This window comes from Podarcis bocagei (assembly GCF_964188305.1).
Source record: "Podarcis bocagei genome assembly, chromosome: 9".
NCBI classification, from domain to species: domain Eukaryota; kingdom Metazoa; phylum Chordata; class Lepidosauria; order Squamata; family Lacertidae; genus Podarcis; species Podarcis bocagei.
The window spans coordinates 38,281,478-38,298,323 of NC_138134.1; the positions used below are offsets into that span (position 1 = coordinate 38,281,478).

General features: G+C 42.5%; 1 protein-coding gene across 1 annotated transcript in view; it reads left to right on the forward strand.

The window, feature by feature from the left end:
- Positions 1-563: 563 nt before the first annotated feature.
- The window catches only part of PDGFC (platelet derived growth factor C), a 98,807-nt gene continuing 82,524 nt past the window's right edge, over positions 564-16,846 (forward strand). The window contains exon 1 of the mRNA XM_081209047.1: positions 564-1,931. Within this exon, the coding sequence (XP_081065173.1) occupies positions 1,814-1,931 (118 nt within the window). The 5' untranslated portion in view covers positions 564-1,813. The remainder of the gene's footprint in view (positions 1,932-16,846) is intronic.

The window sequence follows — 16,846 nt, forward strand, 5'->3', positions numbered from 1 at the left end:
GACATCTACCACGCCCCCCTCCTTTTTCCTTTGCTTCAAAACATTCCCCCTGTTTGCATAAGGAAGCTAAACCGAGTGGCCATTCTAATACATAGTTGATTTCTAAAAAGGAAGATGCGAGGGTACATGGAAGCTCCTAACCTCCCATGCGGGGAGGGTGGGATCGCTGCGGGAGAAAATGCACTCTGCGTACGCCCAGAGACACAGCGCTCCTGTGCAGCTTCAGAAACCGCAGCAGCAGCAGTCAGCGGTGGAACCCTTGGCCCAACAACGCGCCTTATCATCCGCTGCTCTTTCCTCCTTTACAGCACCTGTTCTTACGCGGCCAGTTGGCAGCCGTCGAGAAAGACGGAGCGCGCACGGGAGTCCAGCAGCAGCTCGCTTGAACTTTGCACGACTTTTCGGTTGCTGGTGCCGCCGCCGCCGCCTGCTGAACAAGAGCGAACGTCACCCTGCGCCGCAGCCGGGCACGCCTGACTGACTGGCCGCTCCTGCCTGGGCTTCCTGCGCGCTCCTGCTGCTGCTGCTGTTGCGGCGGCGGCGGCCCTTCCTGCAGTGGCGGCGGGAGGCGGGGGGAGGATTCCTTCTCACCACAACCACCTTTTCCCGCCAGACCTGGAGGAGGAGGAAGAGGAGGAGGCGACAGCGGGGCAGGTTGGGGCCGCCAGCTGCGAGTGGAGGGGAAGAAAGGAGGATCTTTGGGTAGTTCGAAGGAGACTCCAGAACTGGCCTGTGATAAGACCATAGAAGGCTCTGCGAGGAGGAGAGTTGGCGCGAGAAGGGAGGGCGCGCAAGAATTCGGGGTGGAGCAGACCAAGACGCCGCGCGCGCGCTCGTGTGCGCGCGCGTGTGTGACAGAAAGTAGCTCTGAGGTTAAAAGAAAGAAAGAAAAAGGTTGCTTTTCAGGGGACTCTCGCGTTTTTTTCAACTCCTTCCAAGCAAAACTTCTGGGGCGCAAAACTGAAACCAGGTGCTGCTCCTTGGGAAAGGCTCGCTCGCTTCCTTGCTTATCCTCCTTCTCTCCTCCCTCCCCCCTTCCCTGCCTGCCTGGGTCGTGGCTTGCTGCTCACTTTTATTTTCCTTTCCCACCCATTCCGAGCCTCCGCCCCCTCCCTCCTTCTCCTCAGGAGCGATGAGGGGGAATGGCAGAAACACGTGAAGGCGAGGAGAGAAAAAAACCCGGGACTCACAGCCAGGGGCTGAAAGAAGCTGGCTCGCCTGGCAGCGTCGTGGCTGCTTAGTCGCGGGGAGAGAGAAAGAGAAGGCGAGAAGGTGGTGTGTGTGTGTGTGTGTGTGTGTGTGTGTGTGTGGTGTCCCCCTCCCCGCTTCCTTTCCTCCCAAAGGGAGCTCTTTTCCCCACCCCTTTCCCTCGGTTTGTTGGGTAGTTTCTTGTTCCCGAAGCTGACAGGTGCTCCTCCGATCCAGCAGTGCCTTCTGGCGCCCCCTTTTCTTCTGCTTCTGCTTCCCCCAGCAACTATTTTCCAGGATTGTTGCGTCCTCCTTAGGAAGCTGATTTGTGAACCTTAGAAGAAGGAGGAAAAGAAGGAGAAGGAGAAGAAGGGTGGGGGTTGAACCCTGGAGACGCGGAGGGGAAAAGGCTGCCGAGGGAGAGAAAAGTTTTGGATGGGATTATGTGGAAACTACCCCGCTCTTCTCGGCTGCTCGAGCAGGCTCAGTGCTGCTGCTGCTCCTTTCTCGCCAGCGCTGCAGGCTTCGCGGGCTGGTGGAGGTGGTGAAAAGGACCTGATCTCTCGGCAAGTGCCTGGCTTGCGTTGTGTGCCTGCGAAGAGCTTCAACCCCCCCAGCCTGCCAAATGCTCCTCTTCGGGTTCTTCTTGCTGACATCTGCCCTGGTCAGCCCAAGACAGGGAGCCCAAGGCGAGTCGAACCTCAGCAGCAAGTTCCAGTTCTCCAGCGCCAAGGAACAAAACGGTAAGGAAACCCCCACATCACCCGAGATCTCGCTCTCTTTTGCGTGCGTGATTTTGTTGTGTCTAGAGAGAAGGCATAATAAAAGTGTAGTTGCAGCGAGCAACACACGCTGGGGGAGAAGGAGGAGTCGCCGGGGCAGGGAAGGGTTTCTGTTTTTTTGTTTTTTTGCATTCCCTTCTTCTTGCTGCTTCTGCAAAAAAAGAAGAAGAAAAAAGAGCCTCAGGGGTTGGGCTGTCGTGGAGCGGCTGGGTGACAACTTTTTAAAGGGCGCCTGTGTTTTCACGCTGGAAACAAGAAGCCCTCCCTACTGTTTCCAGCGAGGCTGTAAAGATCTCTTTTGAAACTCGCACACTGGGAGGGAAAACATCGCCCTATGCCAGAGTGAGCCTGGAAAGACTGAAGCCAAAATGAATGAGACTTGGCAGGTCGGACTTCACGGCGTGTTTGTCGCTCCAGGAAACTTGTCAACCTCGTTAACTAGAGCAGGATAGGTAAAAAGGGCACCAATTAAGCGCTCTAGAAGATAGGGAACTTATTAACTCTTCCTCCCTCCCTCCCTCCTTGAAAGTGCTCTCTGTGAATTGGTTGGTGTGCCTGTTCTAATTACCTTTTTTTGTACCACCCCCCAATATGCCTCTGTATAGTGTGGGTTCCTGGAGAATGACCTCTTCCTTTGCACGTGCTGGAAACAAGCTAATCTGCTGCATAGGAAATGAGAGTAACTTTTTTAAGCTTTCAAGTGTACCTGAAATGTTTAGAAAACTCTCAAATGCAAGTTCCTTTGGGCTGGGGTTGAGCAGACCTGGAGAAAGGCTCCTTTCATAGAGAGGGCAGCTTCAGTGTGTGTAATTTGCTTAGCCTCCGAACTCCATATGATTTACATTATTCAGATTTTTGAAGGCCTTCCCCCCTTGATCTTCTATTACAAAGCCATTTAAAGGAATACTTTGCAAACAGAAATGTTATACGCCATATGAAACCGCACCACGAATGTAGGCTGCCTAAATTTAGGCTGTTAAACACCCTGTTTTCCAGTGGTGTGTGCTAATGTAAGGGGAAAATGTTTTAGTAGTTTCCTTGCTAGCTAGAAAGATGTGATTTCATCAGGATGCAAACTAGCCAAACAGGCATCAGTAAGAAGGCGGCGGGGGATGGGGGGAAGAGAGAGATCTTAAACTTGCAGTAGGAAAAAGTGAATGTAGTATTGAATGACATATCAACTTTGAAGATGTCAGTGCAGACCAGTGAAAATCCCTTGTGTTCCTTGAAAATTGGTCTTCCTCCATATATATTGCGTGAGGGATTTTTTGTTACGAAGTTAACAGAGAACCAAATAGTCCCCCACTGTTATATGAATTTGTAGAATGTGCCTTGCACTATTAAATTCAGCAAGAGGGATTCGTATTGCTGTTGGTTTCTAATATGATGACATATGGCACCTGCATAGTGCTAGAGCTACTGATCAAAGAACAGCCCAGGGATCAGAGTGACTGCAGAGGGCCATGGGAATATGATCAAAAGAGTCAGAAGCCCAACTCTACATCCACAGAAAACTGATCACACCAACCTTTGTATTTGAAGCTAAGGAAAGCATCTACCTTTCATAACAGTAGAGATTTCTTCATCTTCATTGCCCTCCAGTTCCTCAGTGGGGTGGAGGTTTCAGGGTTTCACAGGATTCTGTGATAACCAATGAACAGAAAACCTATATTATACCATGATTCTGCTAACCGTTTCAATGGGAACATTTCCTCTTGAACAGGTTTAGCTTTGTGAGAGAATGAACATGGTGGCTGAATGTTGCTTGTGGATTGCACTGCCTCTGTAATCACATGGGATGTGGGCTGAAGAGATCAAAATTACCCTTTCATCCTTAGTTGAGACAAAACAGGGCCCCCTGTTTGTTGGTTAAATGTGTAAACTGTATTTCCCCTAGGAGTTTGGCGATGAATACCTCCACATCTTGTCTTTTCAACTGAAGGAGGCAATTTCAATAAGGTCCCTTAAAGATATATTTGTATGACAATATGCCTGAGTTTAACAACAACAACAACAACAACAACAACACTTTTATAATTTATACCCCACCCATCTGGCTGGGTTTCCCCAGCCACTCTGGGCTGCTTACAGCACATATAAGAACATAGTAAAATGTCAAACATTAAAAACTTCCCATTCCAGGGCTGTCTTCAGATGTCTTCCAAAAGTTGTGTAGTTCTTTATCACCTTGACATCTGATGGGAGGGCATTCCACAGGGAGGGTGCCACTACTGAGAAGACCATCTGCCTGGTACCCTGTAACTTCACTTCTCGCAGTGATGAAACTGCCATAAGACCCTCAGACCAGGACTTCAGAGTCTGGGCTGAGTGATGGGTGTGGAAATGCTCCTTCAGGTATACTGGGTCAGGGCCGTTTAGTGCTTTAAAGGTCAGCACCAATACTCTGAATTGTGCTCGGAAATGTACTGCGAGCCAATGTAGGTCTTTCAGGACCAGTGTTATATGATCTTGGTATTTGCTGTCTCAGGAGTCCCCCCCCCCCAGCCCAACTAGCCAACACTTTGAATTGTGCTTGGAAACATACTGGGAGCCAGTGGAGATCTTTTAGGACCAGTGTTATATGATCCCAGTGGCTGCTCCCAGTCACCAGTCTAGCTGCCGCATACTGGATTAGTTGTAGTTTCCAAATCAGCTTCAAAGGTAGCCCCGTGCAGAGTGCACTGCAGGAGTCCAAGCAGGAGATAACCAGAAAATGCACCACTCTGGTGAAACAGACTACAGGCAGGTATGGTCTCAGCCAGCATATCAGTTGGAGCTGCTAAATAGGTGCCCTGGACACAGAATTGACCTGTGCCTCTATAGACAGCTGTGAGTACAAAATGACTCCCAGGCTGCACACCTGCTCCTTCAGGAGCACAGTTTCCCCATTCGGGACCAGGGAGTCCCCGACACCCACTTGCCCCCTATCCCCCCCAAAAAAACAGTATTTCTGTCTTGTCGGGATTCAACCTCAATCCATTAGCTGCCATCCATCCTCCAACCGCCTCCAGAAACTCACACAGGACATTTATTTGGGGATCACAGGGTGGTTTACAATATTAAAACACAAAAATGCACAACATAGTAACAGACAAATACCCCTTTAAAAGAGGGGTATTGTTTAATTAACCAAAGGCCTAGAAGAAGAGGACTGTTTTTGCCTGGCACCTCCATAAAGATATGCAACAAAGGTGACAGGCGAGCTTCTCTGGGGAGAGCATTCCACAACCATGGAGCTGCCACAGAAAAGGCCCAATCTCATGTTGCTGCTCTTGGACGAGGCACACGAAGAAAGGCCTCAGATGACGATTGAAGGGTCTGGGTTGGTTCATATGTAAACTCGTAAGCAAAGTAATAGAGTAGAGAAATTACTAGAATAGTAGCACTTTCTATACTACACTTCATAGAGTTTTGATAATTGCATTTTTTTTACTTCAGTACCCAAGTTCCACCTGGCATGGAATGAGATATACTAGTGGCATCACTGGGTCTTAAGTGAACCTTAAGTAAATAAATGAACCACAAAACACCCCTTTTTGTAATTATACTGTCTTAAGTCTGTTTATATATCTGAACTGCAGGCTACGTTGATTTATAGTCTCTACTTTGGTAGTGCAGCATGGATTGTAATGTAAAAATTAGCCTAAACCTCCACTTAACGTTCTTATCACATTATTTATTATTTATTAACCCGTTAATTCTGGTTGGACTATTTTAACTTACCATAATTAGAGTGATTTTTGCACCCTCCTGCGACTTAAAACGCTTTGTGCCTGTTAGATTAAGCTACCTGAAGCAAGTAAAACTACTTGAAGTTGCCATTGTAATGTAGCTGTTCTCATGGCATTATTACATATACCGTCTTAACAGTACTATCAAGGGTGGTTTTTTTTTTGGGGGGGGGTTGTCTGCTAGCTTGATAGCATGTTTTACTTCAAAGCACGTTCTACTGAGTTCAATGAGATTCATTTCCAAGGAAGTGCACATAGGATTGCAGTGTCACAGTCTGATCCTAATTCTATACATTTGTTCTCTAAGGGAACATAGGATGTTGCGTTGTATCTGGTCAGATATTTGCCTATCCAGCCTAGTATGTGGACTGGCATTGAATTTTATGGTTTAGGGTTTCAAGTCTTTCACATCACCTGCTATCAGATACTTTTAACTGGAGATGCCAGAAATTGCCCTGGGGGCTTCTGAATGCAATGCATATGTTCTACCACTGCCTCCTAAATTGTGGCCACTGTCTATTACAGGGGTCAGCAAACTTACTGCGCCTTGGGCCGGTGTCTCCAGCACTGATCACGTGGCAGGCCGGAGGGCGGGGGAGCATGTGCCCATACGCATGCACACACACTATTTCCGGCGCACTTCTGGGTTGGAGGAGCACCGGAAATAGCTTGTGTGCATGTGCATGGGCCTCCTCCGACTCGGATGTGCACCAGAAATAACGCTTGCGCATGCACACAAGCTATTTCCAGTGCTCCTTCGACCTGGAAGTGGGCAGCCGTGCAGCGTAGCGCTGGTAAGAGCGGGCGGCAGTAGAGGGCAGTGGGGGTAGCTGCGGGCCGGATAAATGAGTCCCTCGGGCCTTATCCAGCCCACGAGCCTTAGTTTGGGGACCCCTGGTCTATTACATAACAATATTTTATATGGTTCTTTAGACTAGCCATTACATCATGTCAACTGCTACAAGTCCCTCTGACTTTTAACCAGTGAAATGGCTGCAGTAAATGTTGCTCCAGATTTTCAAATTCTTTTTTTGTTCTAAACTTTCTACCTGTATATTAAATAAGGGCACTTGAGTGCCTTTGAGGAATAAGGTCCTTGCTTCAAGTATCTAAATCATTACTGTAATATTACTTTCAAAGCCTTGCATTACACATAAAGAAAAATATTTTTCATAGCAACTTCCAAGTCTGGTGTTCTTCCCCTTCTCTCTCCATATAATTAGCTGTGTTATGAGAAGCATGCATTTTCCATTGCCTCCCAGGAATTCAAACTGATAGGTGTTTTGAGGTCAGTAAAGCTGGGTTTCCTTATAAAACAAATACAGTATAGCTTTATTGTGGGAACTTTATCTTTTGCAACAAATGATGCCACAAACAAGAAGAAAACATTTATGTGAAATTTTACATGTCAGAACTTTTATTGCTTTCAGCTCAAACATTTTGATCATTCAGTTTCTGCTTAAAGTATCACAATATTAATAGGGGACTTCATGATTTTGAAATACAAATTTAAAATATCTGAAATAAGTTATTCCTTAAATATCTTAAAAGAGAAGTCTGCCTGAAGCAGGTCATCAGGTTTATAACCATTGTGCTGTTTCTGCTGCTACTGTTTAAATCATATCCATCATGAGAGGTTCAAGTGTGACGCTATAATTCAAGCTAAATCGAGCAGTTGTAAGTTCCATTGATTCCAATAGAAGTTCGCTAAACAGAATATTAACACTTCCAACTATCTTCCATAGAAACCAATAAGGCTTACATGTGGGTACCTTGGAATGGATGAACAGATAAATGTGTTAAGAAGAAAGACTGAATTACTTAAAGCAGTTTATTTGATATTTTCAATTACTTAAAGCAGTTTATTTGATATATTCCTATTTTTCTTTGATATTTTTCTTACCTTTGTCCTCGTATTGGGCAGAAAAATCATGACTATAGCCTAGAGGCCACACATACACATAATGCTAAACCATGGTTTAGTGTTGTGTGGACAAGTCAGAATGAAGCATTATGCTTGCACATTCTGCCTTCTGTTTCCACCCACACGACTAGGAGGAGGACTTCAAAAGAGATTGGTTTCACTTTTACAGGTTCCTGGGTTATGGTTAATGTAAACCAGCAATCCTGGTTTACAAGAAACTGGTTAGTTCAACAAGCCTACTTCATAACCCATGCTTTGAAGCTGGCTTGTTATGAAAGAGTATTTTTTAAACTGGGGTCCCTGGTTTGAAATAGCAACCGTGGATTTGTAAAAATGAAACTTACTGTCAAGGCCCTTCTTTGCTTGGGTTCATTCTTGCTTGCCCATGTATTGCTAAACCATGATTCAACATTATGTGTGAACGTAGCCATTTTCTTTTCACTGAGATATGAAAAAAAATACCTAACAATTTCTGCCCAGTAGGAAAGTACACAGGTATTTTGTATCATCCAGTCAAATTTTTATGCATTCCTTTTTCTTTTCTAGAAGAAATTTAAAAATAAATTAACAATTGTTAATAATCCGTACATGGAAAGTGTTCAGTGGAACACTTTGTTTCCTAGAACTGAACCAAAAGTTATTGGGCAAAAGTTTTTCTTTTTCTTGAAAATCCTCATTGCTCACATTTTCACTTCCTTTTGTTGCCTGTTTGTGATCCTGGCATGATTCTAACATTGTGTACTATGCTGTTTTTCCCCCTACATTTTTTTTCTCAAATGCCAGTGAAAGCAGGAAACATTGTTGCAGCACTGGTAATGATTGCAAACACCATCATTTGTAGCCCAAAGTCGTTACTTTGTTCTGTTGCATCTTCCTGACTCATCAAGAGAAAATGGTGTCAACCAGCAAGAGGGAGAACTATTGGCATGACAACAAGGCCACACAACATACATTTATAGCACTTGGAAAGCATTCACCACCCCCAAAACTCCTGAAATTGTATTTCGCCTCTCTGAGAACTACAATTTCCAGTAGTAGATAGGTAGCCGTGTTGGTCTGCCATAGTCAAAATAAAAAAATTCCTTCCAGTAGCACCTTAAAGACCAACTAAGTTAGTTCTTGGTATGAGCTTTCGTGTGCATGCACACTTCTTCAGATACACTGAAGTGTGTATCTGAAGAAGTGTGCATGCACACAAAAGCTCATACCAAGAACTAACTTAGTTGGTCTTTAAGGTGCTACTGGATACAATTTCCAGCACCTTTAAGCTACAGTTCCCCAGATTCTTGGGTAGTGGGTGTAGGGAAACGTGTTTTCAATGTGTTTTTAATGTATGGTGTATACACAGCCTAAGTGTAGCAAACACTTTAGCTCTGTTTTCAGTGCTCTCCTCTCCCCCCCCCCAAAAAAAAAGAGAGTTCAAAAAGCGTATTACTTTTTTGTAACTCACAAGTTGGCTGATAAAGTTGAGAGCGGAGGCCATTTCAGCTGATCCCTAATTAATACATTAAAGTGTCTATATCAGCAATGACTCGCTAGCTGTTCCTTCTGGATAGAGTAGAAATGTTGTTGAAAAGAGCGAGTGAACTTGAAGAGTAAGAATGAAAGTGTATCTCTCTGTTTAATGATAACTTTTATACCTACATTGAGGTTATTTGGTGAATGGTCACTGACTCTAGTATATCATCAAAAACTTCAAAGCAGGGAAAGAGCAATGCATTCTTTGTTTATCATATCCATTCAAAGAAACGTAATGGAATAAAAATGTAAGGAATGTAGTTGTTGAAAGTTGAATGCTAACTAAGAGCACTATAAGCACTGTAAATCCACATCTTGCCAACAACGTCAGTGATTCATAGTGGGTGGCATGCTCTTCATTCTATGTTCATAAAGAGATTGGAATATGTGGTGTCAAAAGAAGAATAAATAGTGCAAAACGTAGGCTGCATACACACCACACTTTTAGAGCGCGACCCCTAACAAACCACAGTGCTTAGGAGGGAAAATCTGCTTTGAATGTGCTTCAAAGGTACAGTTTGTATACAGCCCTATAGTTCTCTTCATTCTTGCTTTTTTGACCAGCTCAATACATTTTGTTGCACCATCTATAAAATATTTTACAGGAGGGCGTGTTTTTACTTGGCTAAATCTACAGAAAATGCTTAGCAATGCAGTATATTGTTATACAAGGCAAATGTTAAATCTTTATTAATTTGGCAGTTCGGTCAGTATTATTACTATAGTGAGTCACTGGTCTTACAAGAAAAGGGGCAGGGAGCCTCTAGGGCCAGTAAACTAGTGTGGCACACTCCAGATGTTGTTAGACTACAGCTCATATCCCTGACATATTTCTGGTGGTGGTGGAAGTTGTAATTCTACAGTTAATGAAGGGTATGATATTATTCAGAAATACTTCAGTAGCCACACCACAAAATACATTTCTCACAAGGAAGAAGTAAATTGATACCTTGGGGTTGTTATTACTCCATTTTCTAGAGAGAAATAGGGTGCCATTTTTAGAGTGGAGAGAGAGAGAGAGGAACTCTGGGAAAGGGTAGAGTGAATCCTAGTCTTATAATCTGATTATATCATAATGGTTGCAGAGCATCAGGCTCCATCTTTCATTCCCCAAGCTTTGCTTTTAATTGGGGTTATTTGCTTGCTCCAGATACTAAGTGTAGATATTATTATTTATTGAATTTATATACCACCCTGTACCTGGAGGTATAGATCCTGACAAAGCATTTACCAGCAAAGTAACTGGCTCTGCTTCATCTTTCTCCACGCCTTTGGAATTAGTGTTGACATTTCACAAGCAAAAGTAAACCTTCATTTCCCATTGTGTTTACTTCACAGAACAGGTAAAATCAAAGTCATGATTATTCCAGAGGAAGTTTTGTTGAAGACTGATCATAAACATCACATTGAGACACCATTAATAAACAAGGGCAATAAAAATGCTAATCTTTTATCATTGCAAATGCTTTCAGTATCATCATTTGTGGACAATGAAGAGCCAGACTATATGTTGCACTACAGCCATATTTAACATTAGCCCAATAATCCCTCTTATTGCAAAGCACGTTCATGAATGTGCAATGTGTAGTGTCTAGATACATTTGTACAAGACTTCCCCCAATGATCCTTTGTGGTTAAATCTCCCTGGCAGCTCTGTTTATGGACAGAGGACATTGAGGACCACATAGTTTCTTGGGATTAAAGTGTGACAAATGCAAGAAGGGATGGCGTGACCACATTTGAAATGCATCTTTTGTTTCTTGGTCATCAATAGTTCTAAGTGTGTACTTTGGTTAGGTACAATTATTCGGATGTACTAAAATAGTTTTGCTACACCCATATTCAGTAAGATCATGTTTAGAGTCAAATCATTCATAGAAATTGCTTTTCTTAACTCTCTCCTAAGAAACAATGCATTCTACCAGTTTCTTGGCACACCTAACGAGACAGCTCTTGGGTGATCTCTTACACTGATGTAATTTCATTGAAGTCAAAAGAGAGAAGTTTATAATGTGAGTGTATTGTTTCCTAAATTAGTATGGATTGCATTCTCAATGGCTTCAATCCAGTGAAGTCTGGGATATGAGCCGGGAAGGAGTGTACTGATTTTCCCTTCCTGGCAGCCTAACAAGTCTAATGAAATGCTGCTCTGGAGGGTTCTCTGACCTTTGGGTGGCTTTAACAGGGACTGCCATTAAATGGAGAGCTGAATCCCCCTTCCCACCTAACATGGGCACTTGAATTCCAGACATAGGATTTCAACAGAAAGCAGCCCCCAGTAGATATGATGAGTTCTCTGAATGACAAAGCACAGGAAATGTTTTGTGTGTGTTTCTATATGGTGTTTTCATCTACAAAATACCAAAAACCATGTGCAAGCATTGTTCCAAACATTTCACCAGTGGTGGTGAATTTATATGAGGCCACTTCCATCAGGAAAGAGCTTGTTCAACTTGCTTGTGGTTATGGACCTCATTCAAACACTCTAAAACAAAATAAAAGGAATGGATGCAATAACTTCTTTATGGAAAAACTATAAAAAGTTGCAGGGTTGTGTAAACAAATTGGGTCATTTACTAGACGTTTAAGTGATGGATATGAAATCCAAACTCAAGAGTCTGGGTTATTTTACAGCTATCTTGATTATATTTCACCTGTAAAATGAGGCATGACATAATTTTCTTTTAGTCATTTTATTTAGATGAAGAGTGACAAACTGCATTATTATGAAATTGTGGTAATATTTCATTTCCCATTGTGCTAAAACTTAACTATTGTGGCAAACATATTAGTCATTTTCTTGGGGTTTTCTTTAACAGTTCTAAAGAGATAAATTATGGGAGGATTATGAATTCCAGGAAGAAAGGGGAGGGGGGACCTAAACTGAAGCCTTGGTTTTGAGATGTGGATTATGATTCAGTAGACAGTAGCTATTCAGTTCATGGGATTCTCTTTGGAATGAGAATCACCTTTGATTAGAAGAAATTTCTTAGAACTGGAAGACCAAATATAGCACATACACAGTCATGTTCTAGAAGTCTGTTCAACTGTTCAGCCAGGCACCCGGGCCCCTGCAGTGATGGGGGTGGGGAGATTGATGCTCCTCTCGTGCTATCCTGGCTGCGTTACCAGCACTGGGCAGGACCACGGCCAGGGGTGGCCCCGCTGACTAATCAGTGACAGTAGGGGCCTGGCCATGGGGAATTTAAACCATGGCATGGCTGGGGCCCCCTCCTCTCTTGTCCATCACTGTATCTCCTAAACCCACCCACCCTCTTTTTTAATGCTTTGCTATGACATGACTTTTCTATGGACAAATGTCAGCTGCCACATTGTTGGGGCCAGGTAGGAATTAATTCCACTTGGCAAATTGGCACCATCCATTTGGTTTTCGCTTACCTTGTAACAATCATCACAACTTTGTGAGGTTAGGCATTGGGTAAGTGTTTGAATGGAGGGGAGGTTGTAGCCTCCGCCCACCCCTCCTCATTAAGGGTATCCTGTTAAAGGGATCCGGGGGTGTGGATTTTGTCTGATGCCCAAATATGGGCTAGGGCAATGCCACAGCCTCAACAGGGACCTCTCACAGTGCCCCTATTTGATGTAAGTCATAGGGCTCCCCCTATTGGTGGCTTACCCTTAGATGGACTCCCTGCAGACAGATGGGAGTCGAGATATAGCCTGGCTTCACCCAATGCCTAAACCAAACCACTCACATCTGTAACCAATAAATTTATGGCCTATTTGAACCCATAAACCTAATACTCATGTCTGTGTGTTTATTATCCACTAGGGGACTGTGGGTCACAGGGCCCTGGCATTCAAGCTCTCAGACTTGCAATGGTTAGTAGAAAAATTGGGTCAATAAGCTATTGAATATTTGATAATAGTGGTTGATTGACCTAGAGTTAAATGCTTTCTCTCAGTGTTCTTCCTTTGTTTTTTACTTTAACGCTGTTGCCATTTGTGAAGGGTCTTCTTTTAATTCTATGGCAATTTGGCTGCCTTGATTTCTATTAATGTGCCAGATTATAAAGCAGGGAAGGTACACCTGGAGCCTTCCAGATGTTCTGGGCTCCATTTCCAGCTGCAGTCTTCCACAGGTTTGCCATCACTGTCATAAAGTCTATTTTAATACCCTTCCTTTACTTTGTACCAGAATGATTTTCCTTCTGTGGGAACTTTATTCTCCTGAAATTATTGACCCGAAAAAAGTAGGATGCATAAGTATTTGCTAAACTGGTGAACTAGTTAAACTGAAGCAATTTGTTTGCTTAATGAACACTAACTGAAAGAGTCATTAAAAGTGTCTGAAAACATATCCCCTTGACATCATCAGGAGTAAATAAGGATATTAGTTGATGGAAAAGTAAACTGAAAATAGAGTAAATGCCTTCCTGGGAAGCCTTAAAGAGCAAGGTTGGTGGGGAGTGGAGAGTTCTGTAAAGTTAAGCAGAATTGTGGCTGAAAATGACTGAAAGAACATTGTCATTTGTAGCATCCTAGGTCTCCTACTTTATCTGGCCACAACATGCATTAAAAGTATTCAAGGATAAAGAGGGTATAATGAGAAATGTATTTGAATTCAGTGTTTAGTTTCTAGGTTGGTATGTTGTAACACTGTAAATTAGTCAAGAGGGGAAAACAAGGCCTTGACAACAAGCAAAGTGAGGAATTTATTGTGCCTGCACAAAGTTGGAAAATAAGCCATTTATGACTGATGGCTTAGTAATATCAGAAACCTGACATACAGAGTTACACTTTCTGAGAAAGCGAAGCAAAATCTCAAATGCTCGGAAAAAGTGTTATGCAATATGTTTTGGTTTTTTAAAAAAGTTTTGTCTTGTAACACCCAACCACATCTAGAGAGTAATTATCAGGAAGCGGGGAAGAAGGAATCAAACATTTAGTCTCTAGGACAGTAGTAACCAACAATTAAATGAGAAATCTCATTTCTGGTACATTGACTTTTTATCATGTTCCTTTGGCCCATGCTCTGTTATGCTCAGGCCATCTGGTTCCAGAATGCAGTGAACTGGACTATTTGCAAATGGTGTGGTAGGACGGATTTTAAAAAACCAACACATTAGCTTTATTGGTGTAACGTGATTTTTAGTATGCTTTTTCTTAGTTTTCTTACTTAACAAACACACACAAAAAATTAACAAAAATGATAAAGTGAAAGCATAAAGAAAAACATACATCATTCCATAAATCCGTAAGTTCTTACAAGAAAACTTACACCACCATATTCTTAGTTCCCATTTACTTATCTTTCTCAATAGACTTCCATCTTCCTCAAAGCGAATCTGTCTTATCTTTTTGTTATATTGCTTCTTTGACCATTTCCCCATTTCTTTTATTTTCTGAATGCTATACTTACAATCTTTCTTGTAATTTGTGAAAACTTAATTGAAGCATGTCCAGGGTTTGACTTGAGGACACAGGTTTTTTTAGATATTCTTTATAGGTTTCCCACTCTTTTTTGAATCTTTAGTTTGGCTGTCTGCTAATTGTCTCTGCCATTTTTGCCAGTTCAAGATATTCAAATAATTTATCCTGCCATTCCTCTTTTGTTGGTCCTAATTCTCCTTTCCATTTTCTAGCAATTAATACTCTTGCTGCAGTTGAGGCATATAAGAATATTCTCCTTTTTTCATTTGGGATATCTGAGTCTAAGATGCCCAAGAGGAAGGCTTCTGGTTTCTTTATGAAGGTTTGCTTGAACATTTTTTTTCAGTTCCTCATAAACAATATCCCAGAAACTCTTAAATTTTTTGTAGCCCCACCACATATGAAACAGTATCCCTTCTGCCAGCAAATGTTAGATTTTTGTTTTATATATATTGGCCAGTTGTTGGGAGTTATATACCACCTACAGAACTATCTTCACTAAATTTTCCTTTAGTGTATAACAGGCCGTAAATTTCCATTCTTTATTCCATAATCTTTCCCATGCCGATAATTGGATATTTTTTACCAAAATCTTTTGCACACTTAATCATTATTTCTTTCACCTCTTCATCTTTTACCTCCCACTCTAAAAGAAGCCTGTACATTCTGGATATTACTCTTTTCTTATTTTGTATTAATTCTTTGTCTATTTTTGATTCTTCCATTGCAAAACCCTTTTCCCTGTCTATCTTAAAAACCTCATTTAATTGATGATATTGTAGCCAGCCCGTTAGGAGATGGAACGTGATTTTTAGTCCTCCTGCTGTCTCTCCATAGGCAATTTTGTTGGTTCTGATTTGCCATGAAAGAAGCTGGCTTCAAAGTTTTTCGATACGTTTTCAAGGGTTCAGTGGAATCAGACAGGATGCTAATGGGGCAGATTTATGTTCCTTAGGAGGCATTATCAACAGACAAGGGGTAGCTGCCTTATGACCTTGATGTAGTTCCCCTTCTTACCTCAAGATAAGCAGAGCTTATAAGGCAGCTTCTATTCAACTTTCATAAGCCTTGCATTCAACTTGTGCCTTCCTAATGGGATGGACCCTACCTTTTCATGGCTTGAAAGCCCACTGACTCCTTCACAGACTTGCAGTAGCAAAAAGAGAGAGAAGCTAATGCAGTTCTAGGTTGCATCAACAGTACTGTCCAGATAAACAGAAGTAATAGTATCACACTATTCTGCTTTGAATGATATTGACAAGCTGGAACATGTGCAAAGGAGATTATGAACAGTCTGGAAACCAAGCCTTATGAGGAATGGTTGAAGGAGTTTGGTAGTTTTCTCTGAGCGTTTTTGGAAAATGCTTTAGGAAAATGTGCTGGCTTTAATGAAGATATTCCAAACTTGGAATTACCTTAGCCTAGGTAGCTCCTCTTCCATTGTTCACCTTCTTGTCTGCCATCTTCCTTCCTTCTTTTCCCTCCCTCCCTCCCTCCCTTTACTTTCCCAAACTTTTCAAACTTGCAGCTGGAGAAGGTGTACAAGGGGGAAACTGCAGAAGCCAAGGGTTGTGTCTTAAAGTTTACAGTGAGGACTTTTTTTTAGTGTGGTTGAATGTCAACAGGAATTCTAGAAATTGTAGTTTTTATTAGTAAATGAGTCAGGAAGAATAGAAACTGCATTTCCCAGAGTTTGCAATGCAGGCTTTGAGCATGCTCAAAAAACTTAATTGCAGAGTGAGAAACTGCTTAGAAAACAGTGCTCTGCTTAACTGTGGCACACGCCGATGTCTGCTAGTCACTGAGTCAGGAGGGAAAAAACCCAACATTTACCAGAGGTTGGGGTTATTTTTTGGTCTTTCAACATTTACCAGAGTTGATGTCATCCCTCAGCTTTAGCCTAAGCTGCTGTTTTCTCTCTCCCTGCTCATCCCCATTTCAACTTGGTACGTGTCTGAAAGTGGAAAAGATGGTAGCAGCGGGGCGGGGCAACTGGTATATGAGAAGTTTGATAATGAGCCATTCTAAACTGGGGCAAAACATTTTATTGGTCTTGACTTGGCTCCTAATAATTCAATGAATACCAAACCAGAATAGTTCATTTCCATTCCTCCATTTCCATTCTTCGTCCCTAGTAATTGTGGGGACATAATATCTTTGTATCAGTTTCACTTTTCCTTTTTAAAAGCTCTTGCACAAATTTCTTAAAGTACGTTTCCGAGCACAATTCAAAGTGCTGGTGTTGACCTTTAAAGCCCTAAACGGCCTCGGCCCAGTATACCTGAAGGAGCGTCTCCACCCCCATCGTT